Below are 25,537 nucleotides of genomic sequence, written 5' to 3'. Positions count from 1 at the left end.
TTAGTTAAGTTTAAACGAGCTTATCGCTCATCGTGTGGGATTAAAGAAAAATATAAAGAAACACGTCTATGAATTCTTGCTGATAGTTATGCAACGTTCTATGCTATGGCAATACTGAATTAATTAGACTGTCGCGTTAGTACGACACAGTATCATCGTAGGTTGACTTTTTGGGCCTCTGTCTCGTCTGTCTCCCAGTTACTTCAACCACATTAATAACAAAGAGTGTAACCTATTAAAGACGTCTCTTCATTAAGAAATAAAATCCCTTCAAGAAAGAATCGACCTTGAATTCCGTCTGTCTGCATTCAAGTCGTGTAACTCGCAGTGCTACAAGTTTTACATAGGTCATACGTATACGTTTTACATATATCATAGGTATACATAAAAACGATGTTTTCACTTTCGCATATGTGGGTGGAAAAAGGCGTGCCCTTGTCTAACATTATGATTATCTAACCTCCATATAACTGTCCCATTAAATTTTCTTTAATTAAAGCATATCTTCCCTCTGACTTATCTGCATAACATTTAATTATCAATCCCCACTGATCCTCGATGTTTATTTTCCACTCTCCACCAAAAAAAAAATCCGTATTAACAATTCAAAATTATTTCCAAATCCAGACAATTAATTTCTCATATTCCTATCTTGGATTATTATAATTTTAGGTAATTTCCAGTTGACGCACGTACCGTCATCATAGTTTCTTTGTAGTACTCATAGAGAGTCAAAATTTTCTTTACCGGGATAACATCCGATATCCTATCCCAGACGTGACGAAGATATAAACAAGTATTATACCATTTCCACACTGTACCTTACGATCCTGCATTCTTAATAATTTGGAAATTATAATATTGAATTTGGTCAGTGAACATTTTTCATTTCTTCTTGCATCCTTTGTCAATAATGAAAACTGCAGCAACGACATTCAATCGTTTTAAAAAGTTGCAGTATCTAGAATCCTTATCCATAGTCAATAGTCTTTATCTTGAGTCCTCTCAAGTTATCTTCTATTATGTATTAAGAGTGTTATGTCTACAGTCTCAAGACTGTGCTGCGTCTCAAGCACTGACTGCAAACACAAAGCACAAAACCAGAAGTTGGAAAATAAAAGCTCCTGGTAATATGCAACCGTTAGTCTTACCTGGATGGTACCACCACCTCGCGGAAGGCGTACGTACACGGTTGATGGTTAATGGTTTCATTATGTAGGACCTGCTAGTCCCACCCGTCCCACCATGGGCCCCAGGTGGACCATTGTAAATTATAGTGGGGAGTTTCCAAGTCGACAGTGAGCTCACGCACGTCGAAGTCGCGTCAACTGCTTGGATAAGCCTTCCCGATATCCAAAAATGGCGTTTCTCATATAACTCACCGTCCTGAGGCCCTCGTAGTGTGGTGCTGGATACGCTTGTCTGTTAATCTCTTGGAATCAAATCACTCAGGTAATTTAATGATACGTGAAATACACAATGGGTATGACTGCTCCTCTGTGTGATGTGATTTTTATGCTTTACTCGTATATGGATGCTGGGTGAGAAAAGTAAACGTTAATTCATAACTTGTCAAATTTCCATAGTTAGGATGTTACTCTGGGCTTGCCAAATTTGAATTCTATATTTAATTTCTTTTTTCGTAAGAGAACGCAATGAGTGGTTGGCAATGTTTATATTGTTTCAATGGCAGATACTATTAAGTTCTCTCACTATGATCTTTCAGAGGACTTGTGCACCCGTGTGCACTTGTCCGGCGATACGATTTATGCGAATTGTCAAATGGTTTTATCGCGTGCATTAAGCGGGACCCATTTCTGTATATTTGTCTTCGTTCGACATTATTACGCCATAAGTGGAACTTAAACAGTTCTTATTTCTTATAGAGAATCATTACACCGTAAGTAGTCTTTCGTATCGAAGAGAACTAATCTGTCACGCAGATCTTTACATAATGGAGGGATGTGTTATGCAGGATAAATTTATTCGAATTATACGCGATTCTTTACTGACCTGCATGAATATGACCTTTCACGGTGCATTGTTAGCCATTCTTACTTCCAATGGTTGGGAAGATTCTTCTAAGGTCGAATTTTAAATTGAAAACCTCCTGCGGATCGATTGTTATTCTCTGTTTCTAATGATACTAAATGTTTTGAGATTTAATTATTTGCTTGAGGTGTGTAAGATTATTATTAGCGTTTCAAAGCGACCGGGATAATAACAATTTAACATTGGTATTAAGGCAAACGCCAATAACAAAAGCCATGATGATTTAGTCACGAATTTTATTTCTTATTTCTTGCATTTTCTGTTCATTCTTGCTTTAATTTCATATGGAGTATGATAAACGTGCGAATGAACAATTTCTGTATCTAGGTACCCCAATAAAAAATATTATTTGTCTTATCATTGAATTATAAAAAGTCGGTATTATTTTAATTCCAGAATCAAGATGCAGTCTGCAGAGCAACTTCGACCCGAACAACTGGTGGGTTTGGTTGCCCGTTCAGCAGAAGGTACAGCAGCAAAAGGAATGGCAATAAAGGGACACGAAGATCTCTGGGTGGAAATACAAGCAAACACCTTTAGAAATTGGGTGAACGAACATTTGAAACATGCCGGCGGTACTGGTGGTAGTCCAGTGTTGGATTTGGCAGAAGATTTCAGAGATGGAACCAGATTATGTGCACTAGTGGAAGTCTTGACACAACGTCGTCTTCCTCGTTGGAATCCGAGACCAGCTAATCAGCACCATCACTTGGAGAACGTGTCCACGGCTCTGCAAGCCATTGAAGCTGATGGCGTTAAACTCGTTAACATAGGTAAGCTTGTGAATGTTTTTTTTTTTCCTAAAAACTTAACAATCTATTAGCACAACGACTATTTTCCTCTTTATTAATTAATTTAAAAAACAGCTACAACGAGTGACTTAATGTCATTAAACGATTTTTAGTTTCCTTGCAAATAAATTCCTTTTTGTAATTGTCTTTCGATTTCGCACAGCCGGTTTTCCACTACCGAGTTCGAATCGCAGAAAGAAGAATCGCATGCACAGGCACAGAAATCTGTATACGTATACAAGTTGGGAAGGGACAGCATTCCAGGAGCAATGTGCAACTGCTCAAAATACACTCACGTTGTTTCCCATTGAGACGTTTTATATTTTACAAATGATCCACAGTCGTGAGTTCATGCACGTGCAATGATGAGTAATTACTTAAACATCAACAACATACCCGGCATTGAATATCTATGCTGTTTAATGAAGTCAAATACGATGTCGACGGATCAGTTTTCAGCTTGAAGTTTGACTGTTTATATTCCTTCGGAATGATCGGTATCACGATACAGACTGCATATTTTCAAACTCAATTCACTTAGTAAATCTAATCTACTATCGCGTTGCATTAGAAACAAATTGAGAGTATCGTTATTAAATTATAATTAGATCCTTAAATTCTATTGGTTCAGTATAAACAATCAAAGACTAAATTATTACCCTAGGATATTGTACCAAGCCTAAATGAATATTCTACTTGAATTTATGCTAATGAAATATCGTTGGCTCTTTACAAACTGTGCTTTATGTATACAGCTTTAAGTAAGCTTTCATTTACTGTTGTATTTGGGACAAACCTGAGGCCACATTTCACGAGGTCTCTCTTTATTTTTATTACAGCTGCAAGCCTTACTTATATCGCGCCTTGTAAATCCACATTCGAGGTCGTTGCCTTTTCTTGTGTGCTAGCCAGAGCGTCAGACAGACTCTTATGAAGGAACTATTATATATTTACAGTTACAAACCAATTCAGCCACACGTAGATGCTCAATGACATTGTAACTCAACTTCTCCTATATATATATCCCAGGCTGTCTTTCTGCAATGTATGCGATTTAAGTAAACCCAAGCATTTCCTTCCATCTGGTAATAAACGTGTAAAATGTACTTGCCACTGTAATGATAATTAGTACAGGTGCACCATTAACACTTATAGTACACTTAGAAGGTAACTCTATACGCTTATTAAAATCACTGGGAATCACGTTAACTTTATCTCATTATTATACACTATAGTCTTACCTCACTTGCATGTGATGTAAGTACCTGTGGGGTACATGAATATGAGACATTATGAAGAAGCTTTAATATTATTTTCTGTCATGATATTTAAAAGGACTTAATCTTTTATTGGAAAAGATTTAAAAGGAGAGATTCTTTTATTTGTTCAGAATCCAAATATAGAGGTACAATAATCCAGTTATCCTTGCTCGATACTGAATAAAGTACATGAGACTGGACCAATGACATCTGTGATTTCCCTTGAATTTATGCTAACTGTAATTTTCAGGTAATGTCGACATCGTAAATGGAAATTTGAAATTGATTCTTGGCCTCATATGGTCGCTCATTGTGAGATACCAAATAGGCAAGTCCAAGTTCCCACCAAGGAAACTCATGCTGGCTTGGCTCAAGGTTGGTATACTCATCGATGTATATTTACTATTCCATTCATATCATTGATATTTCAATGATGAATATTCATTGATTGTTTTTATCTAATCGTATAGTAATCTGTCTTTATGAAGCTAGTGCAGTTATATTAATTTTACTATCAATACTAATGTAGCTATTAAGTGTATCGAGGACTTCAATGGGAATCTGACTACTGAATGGGCATTGTGTCAATTGTTGTATGGTATTTTAGGCCGTACTACCTGAATGCAGAGTGAACAATTTTACAACTGATTGGAATTCCGGAGTGTACCTCAGTGCACTTTTGGATTATTGCAAACCGGGCCTGTTTCCACATTGGCGACAACTTGATCCCAACGACAGGTACATGACTTAATTCCCCAAAAAAATTAAAATTTCATATTGCGTGCCTATAATTATTCATATACGTTTCAGCGTTTACAATTGTCGAAAGGCAATGGAAATAGCTAAACGCGAATTCGACATACCAATGGTGCTAGAACCAGAATACCTTGCCTCACCTTATTTGGATGAACTGTCAGGAATGACCTATTTATCTTACTTCATGAAGGAAGGCTCACCTGGTTTCTACGCCACGTTACGATGGGTCAATTCGCAGCTGCCACATGCTCCCGTCAGAAATTTTACGGTGAGTCTCACAATATTCACTGAAGTGACCGGCCGATGATAGTATTTCTTAATAATCAATTTACTCTATTTTATTTGCAGACCGATTGGAACGATGGTCGAGCACTTTGCAGCATTGTCAGAAATTTAGGAGGGCCAGCTCCTACATACGATAAGCTCGACACCGACCCTTCGTCCTGGGAACACAATTTGCTACAGGGTATACAGAAATATGAACTATAAAAAATGTACAGGTATTTGGATTGCAAATTAATCTTGATTTGTCTGTCCTCAAGGCATTGAGGGTGGTAAGAAATTAGGAGTTGAGCCTATTCTCAAGGCCAAGGATATGGCTGATCAGAATGTCGAGCATTTAGGTGTTATGGCATACGCAGCATACTTTCAATGGGTAAAGCCTCGCCCTCAAGCTAGTGAGCAAATAGCAGTTCACATAGATAGTACTTCCGCCAGAGTTCAACAGCCGGTTAGTTATTGTTACGTCACTACTAATCTCTGTTAACAATAATGATCTGTTGCGTCGCTCCTTCAGTTCATAATTATGTCAATAAGTGACAAACAATAAGTGTCTTGACAAACTTCTATTGTTCCACTCAGGCTTTCTTTAGACTGGAAATGCTGTCGAAGGATGTGAATCCTCGAGAGGTACGAGGTGAAATTATAAGTCCCAGTGGTAGAATAGAATGCAGACTTACCTGGAATGGACTTCATGGCAAAGGAACATTTGTACCTACCGAAGTAGGGATGCATAAGGTAAAGAAAGACTGATTGGATGATAATTTGAAATGGATACATTTTTCAGTTTAATAAAACAATAATTCTGTTAACTATTACAGTTAATGGTGTACAATGACGGAGAACTCGTGAACGGTTGTCCCTATTACTTTAGAGTTTTACCTCCAATAACGAAAATCAAGTCACCCGGCATGGATCCCTGCGCCATTGGATCCATTGTCGAGGTTCTAGTCAATAGTTACGGTAATAAAATTGTTGAGAAATTCAATAATTGGATGCTCATAAGTATATTTGTCTTTAGGAACTAGTCATGATGGCATTGATGTGACAGCTTGGTCTCCAACTGGAAGATCACTTCCGTGTCCTGTGAAAGAAAATGATGGTGTGCATACAGCAACTTTCCAACCGGATGAGACTGGAGAATGGAGCATTGCTATTACGCACAAAGGAAATCATATTCAGGGCGGACCATTCACGTGCTTCGTGTTTGACCCTAATGGAGTCAAAGTGAGTAAATGTTTATAGGATAATTTGTACTATTAAATAATTATTATCAAGGAGAATTTAATTGTCAATTCTATAATAATTATTAACTCGTTACAGCTTCTTGATACCGACGGCGCGATGCCTGGACAACCATTCTCCTTTGTAGTAGATGCAACCGGAACCGGAGGTCTCGGTGACGTAATCATAGACATAGTGCACGACAAGCAGTCTCTTCCTTATCGAATTGAGGACATTGGACCAATGAAATACAGAGTCTCGTTCCATCCACGTGATGCTGGGAAATATCGTGTCTACGTTTATTTCAATGGATCAGATGTGCGTGGATCACCCTTTTCTCTTCGCGTTGGTACACAGAAGGGATCTAGAAGATCGAAGGAATCCTCTACCAGTATGGAAAGATCTAAAATGTCCTCACTTGAAAGACGTATGAATGGAGTAAACGTTTCATCTATCGATCGCTCCAGTCCTATACAGAAGAGTTATTCTCCACCCGTATATAAATCAACCAGTCCAACTCAGGGCTTCAGGGAATACTCTCCTCTTCATCAAAATGCGTCTTCCTCTTATAAAACGTCCAGCAATTACACGAAAGAGAACTCCAATACCAGCTATCACACGAGCTCGATCAATCGCGCCAGGTCTCCAAACTTGAATCAAAGTTCTACAACGAGGAATTTACATAGTCCTTCCTTGATCAGGGAGACTAAGGAAATCTACTCGACGAGCTCTTTGAATCGATCAAGGTCGCCGAATGTCAATGTATCCGTAACGAGGAATCTGCAGAGTCCAAGTCTTATCAAAGAGACTAAGGATATATATTCTTCGAGTACACTGAATCGATCTCGTTCACCTAATCCAAGTCATACCGTTCGCGTTCAGCACAGTCCACCGATAATCAAGGAGTCTAGAGATATTTATCAAACTGGATCACTCAATCGGTCCAGATCTCCTACCCGTAGTCCCATGACATTTAGAAGTGCTACGCAAAGTCCTGTAAACAGGAGTTTCAGTCCCAGGATCGGCGATAAGGATAATAGTCTGAATAGACGCGGTTCTGTGGAAAATGGTGTCGTAGATACCAGTAGCAATGTCAGAGGTAATGAATATTCATTTTAATTGGCATTAAAAGAATTATAACGCTTCACATTTTCCTGAAAAATCGTTTTCAATTGTGCTATTATCTGTAGTTTCCTCTATGGTCGGTGGAACTTCACGACGTGATTCCTGGGATGCAATAGCAAAGACAAAATCATTGCTTTCATATGGCAGCCTGGAATCTTTGGCTAATCTGGCAAATAATTCGTCAGCCGCTAATCACACAGTGACTAGTTCAAATTATACAAGCAACAATTATCGAAACAATCAAAATTACATTTCCACAAACGTAACACACAACCAGAACTCTTCGTCGAACTTTAATTCTTCTCAGAGAGTCTCTACTACGGATTATGGTTCGACTCAAAGATATGTAACTGACAATCAAAATGGACGTGTACAGACGCATGGAATATTGAAGAATAAAAATGGCAACGGTTATAAAAATGTTGATACCACGGATGCTGTGCACGAACGATTTTTGCCCAATACTGGATCAGCTTTTAGATTAACGCAGAAAAAGAACAGTCTTGTTAGTGGAAATGCTCTGGATATTTTACCAGTTCATAAAGCAACATCTTTCACCATTGATTCAAGCCTTGATCCGAATAAAGTTTCTGTTACGGTTACAGGTACATTTTTTAAATTTTTATCATTAACTTTTTAACGTGAATAAGAACTGAAGCGGTTGTCAGCACTAAGACCAAGTATCTTCACTGTAGTACTTTTAGTATGTCTGATTACAACTTTCACGTTAGAGGATTAAGAAATAAGTATTATCAAGATTGTTACTTTATTGTTTTAATTATATTTTGTGCACAGGTCCCAATGGTAAGACTGTACCAGTCCAGAAATCAACTCTTCGAGGATTAATGTTTATTATCACTGCTGATGAAGTTGGCGAACACCAAATTCATATTCTTGTTAATGGTCAGCACATCGAAGGCTCCCCATTCAGGTTTGTGTTGAATAATTTATACTTGTGTTTTATGATAGATTATTTAAATCTTCGTTTGATCGAATCATTATATTATGACATTGTTCTCTTTTATTACAGATCACAGGCATACAATGCAAAAGCAATTCAAGTGGGAAACATTCCTAATGGCGTTGTCGGTCAACCAGTTGAATTTGAAAGTAAGAAAAATAAATATATTTTAATATATACTGTAATTTATTAAGCCGCTGCTATGCTATGTACTTAAAGCAAGACTTTACCGAATCTCTTGAATATATTTTTAAATTAAAGAATGACACAAGCTATGAATGTATTCATGCAGCCTACTACATAATAGTCCTAGATAATAAGTAAGATTTACAATTAATTATTCACCTTTATTAATATACGATTTATATTAAATCATTCCAGTTGATGGCTCCCGCGCTGGTTCTGGAAACCTCGAAATACTTGTCAATGGCGGGCACGTAACAAGTTTCGTGAGGGCACTTGGAAATCAAAGATTCCTGGCATCATTCGTACCTCACGAAGCAGTCACACACTTGGTTGAGATGACATTTAACGGGGAAACTGTACCTGGTGAGTTTCGAATTAATTTTGTATATAGCACTACCGCGGAGATACTAGTGAGGAGGGCCAGTCTTATGGGACATTGTGTCTAACGACTAGTGGACACAGTAGGCACGGAAGATACGCTGAACCAGCATGGAAGCTCTGGTAGAGATTGAGATACCATAGATTTCGTTTTAGGCACAGAATGCATGGGGATTGATTCTCTTTACCAATATCTCCTCTGTGATAATACACAGAACTAATTTTACTTTGAATCTTACTAATCATATTCCAATAAACACAGTAAGAACTGCCTTGCGCTTCCCATTCTTTCAAGGTAATATTTATCAAAGGTAATATCGAAAACAGTTCTCAAACCATCTTTCCATTCGTTACATTTAATTAGAGTACTGTTTGTCTATTAAAATCAATTCATCGACTCTTCTACTATCATATGAGGAACAATTACACTCATGCAACGTTAGTACTGTCATCATCACAGCTTGAAAAAAAGCTCAGGGCTACTGACCTCCTCGTTTCCTTTGTAACGAACGCCTTATGTAAACCACTGATTATTCCATTTTCTCAGATTGGACATTACTACTTACCTGACAAACCAGTCATAAATCTTATCCAGAAACATGGTCTGGAAATGCACAGCCACTCAAGACCAAGTCCCTGGCATTTTTCTGAGGTATCATCCAAGTGACTCCTTTCTCCCATACATCGTCGCATCCAGTCCGTTTAATCTTATCCGTTCACGAAGACACCAAGAAAAAAAACAAGAGAGAAAGAAAGAAAGGAATTCAAATCGTCTGCTTGCTTATCTCCACGCGCCATTATCTTCACAGAACCGAAAGTTATTATACAAAGGAGGCTTTCTTCTGTCAAGATTATAAAATAACCAACAATTTCCGCATCATTCTCATCGCATCGACTCTTTTTAAAAGAGTCCCCTTGTGCTGTCTTCAGGCAACTGACACATTCTAGAGTTAAAAATTAATAAGAACATACATTTTAACCAATTCTAAGACTCTGTACGCCAGTGGCATCAGATCAGTCGGGTCATTGACTTGCGATTTCACGCACGCATGCGTCCCACTGACCCAAATTGGAAGTCATCAACGTTTCTCTCTCTCTTCGCATCATTCCCACAATTCCTAAAGGTTACAATCAATTCAATTGCACATCTTAAATCTCATTCCAACGATGACTTAAATTCAAGGAATCCCTTAAATACTATTATAAGCAAACTAAACATAACCTAAAACTCAATTCGCTACAAAAACCTATAGACTCTACTTACAGTCCACAGTGCATGGACATATCATTTCTATTGGTGCAGGTTCTTCTTTGTATGACGTAGTGCATATCCCATGCAGGTATTTATATATTTAGTATGGATAACCTACAGACACCATATACAGTCACCATAGCCACGACTCATAGGTGTGGCTATTGCAAAGCCAACCTGTAGACGTATTTGGTTACGAATGGAATACGTTTGCTACCTACGTAATATACATGTATCTACTACGAAGCTAAATAGGATTATACACGAATATATATATATATATATATATATGCATGAATTCTTAACCATCTATATAACGACCGTACACACGTCACCTTGTACGAAGCTAAATAGGATTATACACGACTCATAGGTGTGGCTATTGCAAAGCCAACCTGTAGACGTATTTGGTTACGAATGGAATACGTTTGCTACCTACGTAATATACATGTATCTACTACGAAGCTAAATAGGATTATACACGAATATATATATATATATATATATATGCATGAATTCTTAACCATCTATATAACGACCGTACACACGTCACCTTGTTCTTGGCGGTTTCTTAGAGCCACTTATTTTAAAAAATAAGAAACCAAACCTCTCGAAGACGCCATTCCGGTTTAACCATTTAACTCGGAACAAATATCTCTCACCAAATGAAGACAGATCCTCTTCGGTTCACAATTCCCCATCCTAATTACTCTTCATAGGAAAGCTGTGCTATTTTTCACGGCTGCCAATATATGTACGTTGCTTACCGGTTGGTGACATGCTACTGCGTACATCTTACGTCGTGTGTATGGCTGACCTGCCTAAGACCTTATCTTCATTTTCGCAGAATCTACTTTCCGATTCCGCTATGGTTTGTGTACCGACGTACTGGTTCCGTGATCTGGTTTTGCCTTTCAGAATTATTTAAAGCGCTAACGAGGATTTATAGGAGAAAGATTTTGATTTACCGAGTATTTTTGAAAATATAGTTATCACGTGAAGTGAGGTTATGAATTATAAAAATTTAATTTGGCTAAATTCATCAATTGATTTTATACGGATACTCTGTATTTTTTGTCAATTAAATTTACGTAGTCAACGTGTGTTTCAAGAATATTCATGACAGGAGGATTCGCTTGGAAAGTTAAAATATTCTTAACGGTCATGAATTAGTTAATGGCGAGGTCCAAGATAAAATATTTTAATTAATTAGCAGATTCGTGCAACGTGCTCTCACTTGTATATCAGAGATATAATTATCTTTAAATACTAAACACGTTATATACCTAATACATCAATGCAATACACATATCTATATTCCCTAGCTAGGCTGTTTTATTGTAATCGAAATTTGGGACATGCACGCAACGAGTAACTTGGGTTAGGTCTTATCGCGATGAAAGATGTACAGATACCATTTGCAAAAGAACGACATTAACTTTACATAATAATAGAAAGGGAAAACACACCAAGTTCCCTATTACGTATTTGTCAATGATATAATAACAATTAGTAACGGTATCAGCAATGAAATTCAATCCAGAGGCAGAGAGTGAATTTTTTGAAAACGGATTTTGGATGAACTCCAGTAATGTTTCTTGAAACGGAAATAAAACGTCTACACGCTACAGTGGGCATCTACCATTATAAAGATCTTAATATAGTAATTCCAGAAAATGAATTTGCAGCATCCACCGTGCAAATACCAGAGATGTAATTCTTCGACTCGAGAATTATTACGTATCCGGTGGCTCCACGCTGCACTGCGTTGCAGCGATTAATATCGCTCGACTACATAATCGACCGCATAACGCGTAGTACAACCGTAGTCGGTCTCTAATCGCGTCACGTGAAAAGAGAAGAGGTAGGGAAAAAAGGAGAGGAAGCAAAAGGGTTACGAGAGTCAAGGTCACCGTATAACCGCTCGTTCACGTATCCGTCCGCCATCTTCTTGTATCGTTTAACAGAAAACAGGGACATTGTCCGCGTTTTACTATACGCATGGGAGTTAATAGGCGCTGTTAGGTAAATCATTTTTATGTAAAGAGAAGCAGCTTGGAATGCGTGGAAACTCGAGAGCCTCGCGCGGCATTCGTGTCACAGGGAGCGGTGATTTCAATGCGTGGTATTATCAGCAACAGCAGCTGCATAGTTGAGTCGAGAGACGAGGACGAAGAGAACGTCGTGAGGCGGTTGACACTCGGGAAATGATTTGCCCATCGGAAGTCAAAGGCATGCGTGACCGAATTGAAGAGCTTCCTCTTGAGTTAGGTTGTAGTCCTGGATGATGATGTAATAATGGCTGGGTATATATATATATATATTTTGTTCGGACACCCAGTGACCCAGATCTAATGGAATTTACGGAACGACGTAGAGTAATTCTTTCAGGGCGTTTACTATACTGGAACCGTTTTCGAAAATTTTGGAGCCACACGCGCTACGTGCCGCTTGACCCGTTATGTCAGGGAATGCAGGCAATTCGATGGCTACAGTCCACACGTGGTAATTCCACGTCGCAACGAGCTTGAAATACGTAATGTAAACACGCCTTTTTTTTCAGGCATAAGGCGACTCCTTGTCGAGATCGTTGATGCACCTCTAGATCACTTTTAATTGTTGTCGCTCTATCACGTCGTGGCCATTTTTTAGTCGCACGTAAATTTGGATCGTGGGATTCTTCAGTGCCGAGAACTTTGGTAGATGCTGGAATTTATTTTAAAATATCAGACCGGACCGTTACAAATATACGTGTCAAAAAATAATTGTCATTTTATTCAATGATTTTCAGTTGGCATTGTACTGAATTATACGTACTTACGTTGCAATTTCTTTTCTTTCCGTCTGGTTGGAATTAACCTTGGATTTCAATGCGATAACAATAGTCTACGTCAGCCTTTGATAGATACGTAGATTTTAGAATTGAAGTCGATAGTAACTGTTATAGACATAGGTTCAGTCACCGTGGATTATGGGTGTCCCAATTTTTTTCACCAGGTTTTTTTTACCAAACTGTAAAGAGAGATTTGATCAATTATTATAAGCGGTGGTGTCTCCTTTTTTAAATAATGCTCCTGGTACAGCCTTCCTTACTAACCAAGAGAACTCTTATTCTGCTGTTTGACTTTTTATTTACATCCGACCTTAATGTGTGGAAATACGCAGATCAGGTAGCTTGCAAGTCTATAGACACATCGTGGTATAGACTATAGCCGGTCGAGCAAGGAAGAAGCGGATGGTTGTCCAGGGCCGTAAGAAAGTTTCTTAGGATCCCTAGACAGTCACTAGATCAGGCACATGCATCAACCTATCCTCCACTTAACAAACCATCTTATTACCCTTCCTCCAGGTTCATCCATTCAAATTGTAATTGTGCCTCAGTCAATCCTGTATCAGTATACATTCAGTATCCTTAGTCACGAGTTCCACAATCAGATAGCCTCGACAGTACAAGAGGATAAATTCCTTTTTCAATTTCTTTCTTGAATCGCTTCACGAATCTGTGTACATACATAGGATAATAATTTAATCAGATACGAAAGAAAGTCTGTAAAAGTAGTATACCTTCATCCGCCTTAAGATTAACTCCAGTAACAAGACGGCCCTGTCCTCGGGCCAGAGTGGCGGTCTGGTGGCAGCCACGCTCGTCGTCTCCGTTCGACTCGCTCGTGCGCTCCCGAGAATCGCGATCTGCTGACGTTTCCTTAATATTATTATAGTTCCAATCGGTTTCTCAATAGTTATTTGCCTTGCAGAATCGCGTTTCCGCGAGGTTCTCGCTATGGCCCATGTTCGATCATTCGATGAGCCTTCGTGGATGGTGCTCGCTGTCGAGGATCATTGGAAAAAGCTCGTACTCGTAGCGATGCTCTTGTGAAACAGTGCGTTCTACCTCCGTCTTCAGTTCCCTTCGTACGAAACTCATGTGTTACGTGTGCCAGGAATATACAGTATAAATAAAATAAGGACGATAAACGAAAGATACTCGATCTGTCTGGGCGTGATCCGTTTGATCTGTTACAAGGGTATAAATTAGGTTTTTTTAGGATTCTTATTCCTTCTTCTGTCTTTTACTCACTTCTCCTGGCATCCTTTCCCGTCCCTTTTCCTTCTTTAGGATTTTCAGGACTTTCAGGAACGCCGAACGCGTTGGGTGATCAAGGTAGCCTCATTCTTATTAATTTATTTATTCCCTTTAATTGAAACATTCCGAATTGTGATCACGCGCGCGTGCGCTCTTTCTCCTTGGTTGCTTGTCAGACATTCCTACTCGTAACCTGACTCCGATTTGTTCTTCGTGCTCTTTTATCTGTTCTTGTTTTAGTCTTTTCTCATGTTTTTCTCGTGTCCGATGCACTTTGCTAGAATGGGGAAGGTTAGGAAATGCGCGTGGTCGACGCAACAGGTATTTCCGGGAAGTTTAAATTAGGTTCGTTGTGTTCTTGTACGGATAAAATAGGAAAGACGGTTTCTTCAATTATTTAAAAAAAAATATCAATGAGAGGGAAAGTTACTTTTCTAATTTCTAACTTCTCGGTGTGTTACGCTATCGTATACTTAATGTCAATTTAATCTTCTACTTATTTGTTTTTGAACGTTGAATGTGCCTAGAAGAAAGTTAACTAAATGAAGTTTGATATTAAATATCTTTTTCCTTGTTACTGTGGTATATGTATAAATTAACCAACTAATATATCATTGTGTATTATGTATAAAACTGTGAATTATATTCACTAGACTTTATCTTATGTCTTACTTTGTATTGCTGCATAAGATTATTTATATAAATTTTCAGAGTAGGCTAGTTTAGTTGGAGACATGTTATTTTTGTTGTGTAAACATGAAATATCTTATTTATCGTGTGCTATTTTGTAGAAACAACCATCTCAATTAAATGGTTCTATTTTTCCAGGTTCACCTTGGCGCGTAGGCATCATGTCTGGTCCTAAAATGTCGGTTGTTGGGGACTCCGTAAGGTTGGTCCCTGCAGGAACTCCCGCACTCTTTGAACTGTCTGCCCTTGGCTTCACAAGCAATGAAATTGATGTGCAGATAATAAGTAAGTACATTGCAATTGAATATTATTTTCCATATTCAATTACCTGAGATTAGAAACTATCAAAACTATTATACCATATTATTCCTTCTACAATTATATTATTTAATACTGCACCACTGATAGATCGTCATACATGCTTTAGGAACCTAGACAACCTTGATTCCATTCTCTAGATTTATATCTTTTATCAGTATGCTTAAAGTGTAGAGAAAGACCGGTTAGTCTTTCACTAGCAGGAAACTGTTATAGCAGAAAGTTGTTCGCAACCCATTTACAGTAGAAGATAAATCATAAGAATTTAATTACCATATTCAATTTGATGACTCTAAAATGAATTTTAATTGCAGCACCATCAAAAAGACATATATCTGCTCATATTGACGAAGAGCCAGGGCGTCCAGGAGAGTTTCGCGTGGAGTTCACACCGACAGAGGTTGGCAGCCACCTCGTGGAAGTGAGCATCGCGGGACAAAAGCTGCCGGCAGGTCCTCTCGTCGCCAAAGTGTACAACAGCAGTCTCATCCAAGTTACTGACATACCCAGCGCCGTCGTAGGTCACGCCTGCCAATTCAGAGGTATATAATTCTGTTTCTTAAAATGCTATAACGTTTCTTTAATATCGTATTCCTATCACCTGCACTAATGAAAGTTCACCAAATCGCAATCATAGCATAATTTAACAATTACTTATACACTTGCAGTTGACGCAAGTGCTGCCGGAGAAGGCCAATTAGAGATTTCCATAAACGAAGGAGAGGTTCCTAATCATGTGCAAGTCGTTGGAGGTGGTCGTTGTCTCGTATCTTTTACGCCTGACGTCGCCAAACCGCATTACATAGACATCAAATTTAACGGAGAAACGGTCTCTGGGTGTCCATTTGTCTGCAATGTCTCAGACACCAGCAGAGTTACTCTCAGCTTGAGTCATTTAGAATTAATACCAGTCAATCAGCCAGCCAGTTTTCATATGGCCGTTGACGGAAGCGGAAGCGCTGAACTTGCTGTCTCCGTTAGGGGTAAGTCATCAAGTAGCGAAAAGTCTCTTCTGCGTACAGGAGATGCTTTTATAGAATTTTAAAAACCTCACAAGGCAGTGAATGTGCGCGAGAGTAGAATTTTAACAATACATTGTCTCTACAGGGCCAAGTACTGAATTACCTGTCAAGGTAACGGGTAACATACGCAGTGGATTTACAGCAGAATTCACACCCAGAGACGTTGGCGTTCATTCTATTAGTGTAGAATACAATGGCCATCCCGTTAATGGCACACCCTTCTTGGCCAAGGCTTTCAATGCCGATAAGGTGTTGATTGGGCCTGTAGCAAGGGGTAGTGTTGGACAACCTACACACTTCACCGGTACATTATTACATTTCATTTTTATACGAATCCAACTTCTCATTAGTAATTAAACATTAATAAATACACATAACAGCTTTGCCTCTCTACAGTTAATCCGAGCTGTGCTTCCGTCTTTCCTTTGCCAATTTACTTACTTACCAAATAATCACTTTCTAAATGATTCTCTTTTGTTCCGACAGTCGATGCAAGTCAGGCTGGTGAAGGAAATCTCGAAATCACAATATCTGCACGTGGTCAGAACATCCCCACCCAAGTGACGCCACAAGGCAATGCTCGTTTCTCGGTTAGTTTTGTACCGTTCGAGGCATGCGAGCACGTTATTAACATAGCCTTCAACAAGCGAACTGTGCCCGGATGTCCGATCGTAACAAGGGTGGGTGGTGACAGTCATGTGACTGTCAGTGGGCAGGCGTTAAGCAGTGCTGGCCTAGGAAGGCAAAGTTATCTTACAGTCAGTAACGTTGCCGGTAGCTTGGAAGATCTTGAAGTTAATGTTGAAGGTAAGTTACCCTTCGCAATCATCAAAATCCTCTCTGTGTTTTATGTTTTGTGTTCAGTACACTTTGTGTTTCACTTTGCTCAATTTTCAAACCGTCAGCAAGAGGTGACACAATTATTTGCAACTCTCTCATCTTTTGCATGTGCCAATGTCAAATTTTTATTCCTACCAAGTAAAACTTTTTTCGTATGTATACTCCTGTTTTTTTTTTAAATTGTCCTTATTACTCTGGGGTATATCTAATCATAAGGATGTGTGCTTGTACCCTCAGTGTTAGTAATACACACGACAATGGAATGTTTCATGTTCTGTAAGACTTACGTGCGAGCCAGAGTAGTTTGGCTAAGTTTTATTGTGCATGATCTACTTGTTGTCACTTCGTGTCATAATGTTATCCTTGTAACTTCCTTCGTATCAAGAAACTTTTGTTGATGGTTCAACCTCATGGAATTGTCAAACAAATGGCTGGTTTGAATATTGAATATAATGAGCGGGACGCGGATGAACTTTCACTGAGAAACTTGTATATTTATTCACTATTATAGCGAGCTGTAAAAATGTGCATACTTTTCGTTCGTGTCTATGTTCATCTCGTTACCGGTGGCTTGAGCAGTTCTCTCTCTGTTGCAGGTCGGCCAGCTTTCAGACTACGACATTACTAGACCTCTCAAAAACAAAACTCATTTCGTTCTAACCCTAGTATATGGATTATAATGAAACAAATGGTGGTGGGTCCCTACCTTCAGAGTCCCGAAGACCCTGCGTAAGGACATTCTAATCGTCATTTAGTTTTTGCAGTGCTCACATTATACTGACAAATTAATTATTTTTCTTCCTTGTCTTTTTTTTTTATAATAATTTCACTTTTAAACTGCATGAATTCGTCGATCGCTTTATCACACGTCAGAACTAACCAACCCTCTTGAGATAATTATCAGTCGATGCACAACCTTCTACTGTAATTACACGGATATTTGCTCACGTAACAACACTCGAAGTCAATTGCTTTCGTGGTGCTACATTAATTTCAGTTAATCATGAAATTCATTAGCTTAATTATATAATAATATATATATATATTATCCCATACCTCATAAGTCATGCCAATATACCATGAGTTACGTATTATAATCTTAACGGTTACTTGCCTTTTATTCAGTGAAATTCTTAGGAATATCCGGAAATGCTTTATTACGGGTTTAAAGTACGCGATGCTGGCTTTTTCATTGACATACGTAGTCATTATGTATATTGTGGAGGAACAGGTAGAAGTGTATATCCTCTCGCTATTACATTTAGTTACCGTATTGCTGTTTTTAGAGCTCAATCATTTTATGCTCAATCGATACTCGTATACGAGTTAACATACCTTATCAAACTGCTTATCATTATCGTTACACGTATCTCGCTTGTCATAACGTTTTAAAGCTTTATTTAATTATAAGTTTATAACAATATAAAAGACGATGGCAGCGTACGAATCTTACGGCCGGTACCAAGTGCCCCCTGTTAATCCACCCTAGTTGGCTGACTAAATTTTATAAAACGACTAACCGGCGGACTTGATAGGGCCCAATGGACAGGCCGTCCCAGCTCAGGTCACTGACAACAAAGACACAACCTGCAGCGTGGCCTTTACACCGAAAATCGTCGGGGAGCACAGAATATCGGTGAGCCACAGAAACGTGCCAGTGGTGGGCAGCCCGTTCAGCTGCAAAGTCTACGACGTCGGCGCCATCAAAGTTAAGGATGCCAAGAGAGGAGTCATCGGATTGCCAGTTACGTTTTTAGGTATCTATGATATTATCCTCTGGTGCAAGATCATCCAATAGTATCGAAATATTATAAACCAATCTTTAATGCTTTATTCTTAATTTTTTTTTTTTCCAAGTGGAAACCAGTCAGGCAGGACCAGGTAATTTGGAAGTTACTGTCAATGGAGGCAGAGTACCAACATCTGCTCAAGCTCAAGGTCCTCACACATATGCTATTTCGTTCACACCTCGTGAACCGATAGTCCACACTGTTGATCTTCGATTTAATGGCGAGGATGTTCCTGGGAGTCCATTTAGTTGTCAGGTATTTTCTATTTTTTATATTGATCTTATGTATATTCCGTTATAGGTAACGTTATAAGCTTTATGAGATGCTTGTAAGTTATCGTACAGTTGGACGGAATGGTTTTGATAGTAGAAAATCCCAAAGACTAGAGAAAGGAATTGTCATGTCAATAATATATATTTGTTTGATCAAAAGGTGAGTGATACAGCTAAAGTTCTGATAACTGATGGTCTTGAGAAAGTCTCCGTGAATCGTGTCGCAACCTTTACCATCGAAGCCGACGCGTCCTTGGGAAATCCAACAGTCGAGGTGTTATCTCCGACAAGGGAAAGTCTGCCAGTTCAGATTAAGCAAAGCGGACATGGTTCGTACAGTGCTGGATTTACTCCAAAGGATGTCGGTAAGTCGAGACTAATTATAAAAGTATATAAACACTTATAAAACGATTAAGACAAATCAATTTAATCATTTTAAACGAAAATCATGTAACTCGTCTAGGTGATCATAGCGTAGAAGTGAAACTTAATGGTTCTCACGTGGAAGGTAGTCCATTCCTGGTAAAAGCATATAACGCAGATAAAGTAAAAGTGACTGATATCAACAATGGAATCGTTGGTAAACCTGTATTCTTCAGTAGTAAGTAATTCTGTTATACTATAAAAGAATTTACCTTATCCGAATTCCTGTCGAATAAATAACATCTTCCTCGTAGTAAACGCCAGTCAGGCAGGAGCCGGAAATCTGGAAATAATTGTAGCCGTGAATGGTAAGAACGTGCCGAATTATGTGCAAAGTGAAGGAAACGCCAAGTTCCGGGTTAATTTCAAACCCCAGGAAGCAGCAGTGCACAGTCTCAGCGTTCGTTTTAACGGAGAGCCTGTTCCAGGTAATTGAAAAGACTCTTTTTTCGGGAACTTAAGCATAGCGAATTCTCCGCAAAATTCTTCTCCAGCCTTTACGCCAAGTCAGGATTCTCTATCTGGCACGTACATAGAGGCGATATCAGCGCCTCAGCGCTGATTAACACCAGGAACGCTCATACCTATCGATTCACAGGTTCGCCGTTCAGTTGCAAAGTGGTCGGCGCTGGACAAGCAGTAATTAGTGGTCACAATTTAAAAATGGGGGCAGTCAAGCAATTAACGTCATTCACCGTGGATCCACAAGCACCATCGACGAACTGCGACGTGATCGTCACACCGCCATCCAACATCGCTCTTCCAATAACGATCGAACCAATAGACGGAAAGTACAATATTAGTTTTACTCCAAACGAAGTCGGCCGACACAACATCAGTGTGCTGGTGGACGGTGAGCCGATAAAAGGATCGCCATTTGCTTGCAACATTTACGACGTAACAAAGGTAACCATCCGCACCAGCGAATTCGTTAGTTTCACTCATAGTTAATAGGCTGTGACCCCAGCTAATTTCTACGTATTGCAAATTACTTGGATTACGAAAGACACTCAAATACGGTGAATCGTTACTGTGCATTGTTGAATATCGTTCTAGGTACACGTGTCAGGACTCACGGAGGCGACTCTAGGCCAGGCTACGACTTTCACAGTTGATGCGGCTGAGGCTGGTGAAGGTACCCTGGAGTTGGTAGTCAGCACTGAGAACAATACTGTCAAGGCAGAAGTCGTTGCTTGTGCAAGAGGTTTATATGATGTTACATTCGTACCTCAGGTCACTAGTACGCACTACGTTAATATCAGTTTTAACGACGACAATGTGCCAGGTACTTGATCCTATTTGTCATTCTTAATAGAGAATGTTTTATTTTATACTCAATGCCGTGAATTATCTTTCAGGAAGTCCATTCAAGTGTCCAGTGGTCGGTGGCGTTCTTGATGGACCGTCTGTAATTCGAGTTGGTAATACAGCCTACATGGATTTAGATATGCCAGGATTGGAAGGACCTGTATCTGCTGAAGTTACTGGCAAGTACATAACAGTTGTTTATTTTAGCAGCTATTATTATATGTGTTATTAACTCCATCAGGTCCTGATGGAATAATCATTCCGTGTACCTTGACAAAGTTGTCTTCTACCTTGTATCGAGTGGAGGTTAGAACTCGACACGTGGGTTCGTACAATGTTATATTCAGCGATGGACACAGAGTTATCAGTTCACAAACACTTCAAGCTTTTGATCCTAACAAAGTAACCATCAAGGAAATATCTGACGCCGTGTGTCATCGTCCTGGAACGATAGTCGGTTAGTAAAGAGAAATTAATGAAAACTATAACAGTAAAATCATTAAGAATCATTTATTAATGCTATTATGAATTTATATTTTATCCGCACAGTGGTAGCATCCAAGGAAGCTGGACCAGGAAAATTAACAGTGAATGTAAGAGCTGGCGGAGCTGATGTTGATAGTTTAGTACGCGAAGGCGAAAACGGCGTTTACGAAGTCATCTTTCATCCAACTCGCGCTGCGCCTCACAGAGTTCAAATAAAATATAACGACGTTCATATACAAGGTAAAATATATTTATACTTTACTTTGTTTAACAATGAGAATGGCTAACGCAAAGCATCGGTTGTAATAATGAGTCACTTGTATTTAATTTTTTTTTTGTTTTCTAATCTTACAGGAAGTCCCCTGGAGGTTGCTGTAAGAGGACCCACTGGTGGTAGGGAGGTCACTGCTACGGGTCTGGGTCTTTATCAATCGTCCGTAGGAAAAGTGACTTCCTTCACCATAGAGACCCTGGGTAGACCTGGCAAGGAATTCGACGTTGTGATAAGCGGTCCACAAGGTAACGCAGTACCTGTGCGTTGTTATCAACATCGCGACGGAAATTTATTGGCTGAATTCACAACAAACTCGGTCGGTGAGTGTCCAATCATTGATAATCTCTCTGTTCTGTCTATAGAAATACATAAAATAACCCATCTTTAAATTTTATAACTCTTACTCTACCAAACGACGTTAATTCTACGAATCTGGCATGGTTTTATCTGTCCATTAGTTTTCTCATAAAATTCTTATTTCTCTTATAATAATACATATATGATCTGTGTGTACAGGTACTTATAAAATTGATGTACTGCAAGGCGCTAAGCCGGTACTAGGTTCGCCTTTTTTCTGTCAAGCCTTCGATGCGTCCAAGGTGAAACTTACAGAACTTGGACCAACGACAATATCAGTTCACGATCGTATTGCGTTTAAACGTAAGTTCCTTATAACCAGTTATATTTTACTAGAAGTAGCTTATAGAATTCACTTGGGACACGTAGCTACATCCAGTGCGTGTAACGGAATTGAACGTTCGGCTTATGAAGTTAAACTGACTGTAATTGACGCCAAGCGATGATTTTGCGCCTCAGCGCACATTGCATCTGTAAGAAGATGGAGAAAGTAGCATAGATTTTCTATCAAGCTATACAACCATAAGATCGTTCAAGGCTGCTTAGAATAATTGTACCAGGCATCAGAAATCTGATCTACTTTCAAAGAGTCTTGCTCGTGCAGTAATATCAAGTGTTCCGGTGTATCGAGTGCATGGTGAGGTGGATGGTGCGTCGTCGGCATTACTATGATTTTCTCGATTACGCTAATCAGTAATTAATTGAACAATTAATATCGAATAATTTATCGCTGGACAATCCATTGAGAATTAATTGGGATCGTCTATTGTGAACGTACGTGGCTCCTGTATTTTCTTGTTAAGGAGATAGTTATGGGATAGCAATTAATTTAAAATGAAGCTATAACAATTTTAGTTGCGCTAACAATCATTAAATCATTGTGAAATTTCAGTTATGAAAGCTGATGCTGGAATGGCCGAGTTAGACGTGATAGCGACGAGTCCCTTGGGGCAAGAACTTCCGTTGCAAGTCACTTCACTGAATGACGGAGCTGAAATGATTGAGTTCTCACCTAGTGTGCCTGGCACTTATATGATCAATGTCACCTACGGTATGATCATTAAATTTATCGGCTATTTAATTATACAATTTTTTTTTCCATTCTGTTGGAATAATTTTAATGAATTTTTAGGAGGCGCTTCGGTGCCGGGTAGCCCAGTAATGTGTACAGTGGAAGCAGCGGGTCAGGCACGTGCAAAAGGTGAAGGCTTGCTCAGTGGTCATGTTGGTAAACCTGCGCACTTCATCGTCACCGGGACTAGAAGTCCCCCAGCTGTTCAGGTATTTAATACAGAAATTAAAATGCAAAGACGATGATTAATATTGGTATAATGGGTATTGTTGTAACACTGGTGCACTTTGACGAATCAGGTCGATGGACCAGATAGTGTATCAAAGGCTACTATAGAGGCTGGGGCGAATCCAGGAACCTGGAACGTTTCTTACGTCCCTACTGAAGTGGGAGTGTTTGACATCAGAGTGGTATGTGCTGGACAACAATTGCCAGGATCACCGTGGCATCCAAAAATCATCGATACGCGGAATCTACGTGTTATTGGTAAGTTGATTTGGTGTGAATTGTCATCGAAAATTTTATTAAAATTTCTGCCAATAATATAGGTGGATGGTCCGCTGTGTGTGACGATCTGGGCCGCTTGAAACTCAATCCTTCGAGTAAGATCAGCTTCGATACGGCTGAAGCCGGACCTGGTGAGCTTAGTGGCAGCGTCGGGGATCATCCACTGTCTTTTGAAATGACATCCAACAATAGACTGAAGCTTGTGACACCTCAGATATCCGGTGGAGAGCATCGCATGGAAATATTGTTCAATGGAGCACCTTTTCCTGGAGCACCGAAACTGGCAATACTCCCCGAGACCGAGGTATCCTCATGGTTCATTACAAGCAGCGAGTTCGTAACGAGAATTTAATAGCAGAATTATTTTTTTTTGTATCAGCCACCCGTACAAGACACAAGCAGAGTCATGTTAAGGGGCCGTGGTTTAACGACGGCAAAATGTGGCGAAGAAGTCAGCTTCACGATAGACGGCTCTCAAGCTGGTAATGGAACTCCCAAAGTTCAATTGTTTTCACCAACGACCGAAATCAATGTAATGTTACAACACTTAGGTAAGTCGACGTAGAAACTTCTTGCAGTATTATTATTTTTTTTGTGACAAGATAGACCAATTGCAGTGTATTGTAAAAATCTTTAGGAGATAGTGTATACCGTGCAAGTTATATACCACTGACCTCGGAGTCTTTACTGATGACCGTATCCTGGAATGGACGACAATTGAAAGGATGTCCTTTACAAATAAATGTAACAAATGCAGCCGATGCTTCGCGAGTTATCTGTTCGGGAGATGGTCTGAAACATGGAATAGTCGGACAAGAGATCAGAAGTTTCATTGACACAAGGCGCGCTGGACCTGGTTAGGAGATTTTAATAAATCTTCAAAAGAAAACCTCTAACCCGTAGCAACAATTTAGTCTGACTTGTGTAAATCTGTTTAGGTGAATTGACAGCGCACTGTGTTGGACCACATAAAGTAGCTTATTGCGAACTTTATGATCATGGCGATGCTACGTTCACTTTAAACGTCAAACCTCAGGAATCTGGACGACACGCCCTTACAATTAAATATGCTGGAGAACACGTTCCTGGTTCACCATTTACACTGCGGGTATCTGGTGCTCCGGATGCTACGAAGGTCCTTAAAAATAATGACTCAACATCGATACCCCCTGGAGAACTATATTATAAATTTTTATTTGTTTTCAGGTCCGCGTTTATGGACCAGGAATAGAACATGGTGTTTTGGCGACATTCCAATCACGATTTATATGCGATACCCGTGGTGCTGGTGCTGGTCAACTCACCGTAAGGGTGCGGGGACCTAAGGGTGCCTTTAGAGTAGAAATGCAACGGGAAACTCAAAAAGACAGAATAATTTTGTGTCGATATGATCCAACCGAACCAGGTGACTATCGGGTTGAAGTTCGTTGGGCTGGAGTCCTTGTACCTGGGTCACCATTTCCGGTTAGGATTGTGGATACTCAGGATGAATTACTGATGCTTACTCAGGTAATTATTCGTGAGGATAATTAAAAAGTATAGGGAACATTGCTGTATGTATATTTATCCAATTTTACAGCAGGGTGGAGATAATTATTCGACGGGCCATCATACTCTCACATCGTGGCGCGGATCTCAAGCTATTTTATAGAAGGATCGCGCATAACATTGTTATTATTTTATATGAACTAATAATATATTTTATAATATATAATATTATAACTTAAACGTTTTCAATAAAACGAACGCTACAGCTTTCCCATGACAAGCTTATGCTACCAGGTGTAGATTTATGAATGTTCGGAGGCGTATTACGCGCGTGTCTAATTAT

The 25,537-nt window shown here is 39.3% G+C and overlaps 1 protein-coding gene and 1 long non-coding RNA gene across 6 annotated transcripts; one reads left to right on the top strand and one right to left on the bottom strand.

Annotated features, from left to right (window-relative positions):
* The first annotated feature begins 1,301 nt into the window (after positions 1-1,301).
* Positions 1,302-25,479, top strand: LOC107264049 (filamin-A). Of its 3 annotated transcripts, none has more exons than XM_015731900.2 (41): positions 1,302-1,452; positions 2,449-2,825; positions 4,353-4,477; positions 4,710-4,840; positions 4,913-5,126; positions 5,207-5,324; positions 5,401-5,588; positions 5,720-5,875; positions 5,959-6,100; positions 6,159-6,364; positions 6,461-7,460; positions 7,552-8,091; positions 8,282-8,417; positions 8,517-8,596; positions 8,829-8,996; positions 15,176-15,322; positions 15,670-15,897; positions 16,024-16,338; positions 16,463-16,681; positions 16,864-17,184; positions 18,753-18,974; positions 19,075-19,262; positions 19,440-19,644; positions 19,743-19,880; positions 19,957-20,130; positions 20,301-20,608; positions 20,759-20,987; positions 21,061-21,189; positions 21,252-21,467; positions 21,560-21,736; positions 21,851-22,090; positions 22,287-22,430; positions 23,020-23,178; positions 23,260-23,408; positions 23,499-23,685; positions 23,748-24,010; positions 24,086-24,257; positions 24,344-24,562; positions 24,645-24,841; positions 24,913-25,215; positions 25,289-25,479. In XM_015731900.2, exons 2-41 carry the CDS (start codon positions 2,456-2,458, stop codon positions 25,355-25,357), a joined length of 8,892 nt encoding a protein of 2,963 aa, XP_015587386.1. In that variant the 5' UTR covers positions 1,302-1,452; positions 2,449-2,455; the 3' UTR covers positions 25,358-25,479. The 3 variants fall into 3 exon arrangements, with proteins under 3 accessions (XP_015587386.1, XP_015587384.1, XP_015587387.1); XM_015731898.2 differs by having other exon boundaries at positions 1,303-1,452; positions 25,286-25,479; XM_015731901.2 differs by lacking the exons at positions 16,024-16,338; positions 16,463-16,681 and having other exon boundaries at positions 1,303-1,452; positions 25,286-25,479.
* LOC107264058 lies at positions 11,449-14,019 on the bottom strand. Of its 3 annotated transcripts, XR_003058764.1 has the most exons (4): positions 13,828-14,019; positions 13,361-13,763; positions 13,085-13,275; positions 11,449-12,969 (listed from the first exon to the last, which is right to left on the bottom strand). It is a non-coding gene; the product is annotated as an uncharacterized LOC107264058 (long non-coding RNA). The 3 variants fall into 3 exon arrangements; XR_001536825.2 differs by having other exon boundaries at positions 13,081-13,275; positions 13,361-14,019; XR_001536823.2 differs by having other exon boundaries at positions 13,361-14,019.
* Positions 25,480-25,537: the final 58 nt, after the last annotated feature.

This window comes from Cephus cinctus, unplaced genomic scaffold, assembly GCF_000341935.2.
Source record: "Cephus cinctus unplaced genomic scaffold, Ccin1 Ccin1_scaffold0168, whole genome shotgun sequence".
Lineage (NCBI taxonomy): Eukaryota > Metazoa > Arthropoda > Insecta > Hymenoptera > Cephidae > Cephus > Cephus cinctus.
The sequence above is the reverse complement of the archived record's forward strand: the minus strand, read 5'-3'. Positions and strand labels throughout refer to the sequence as shown.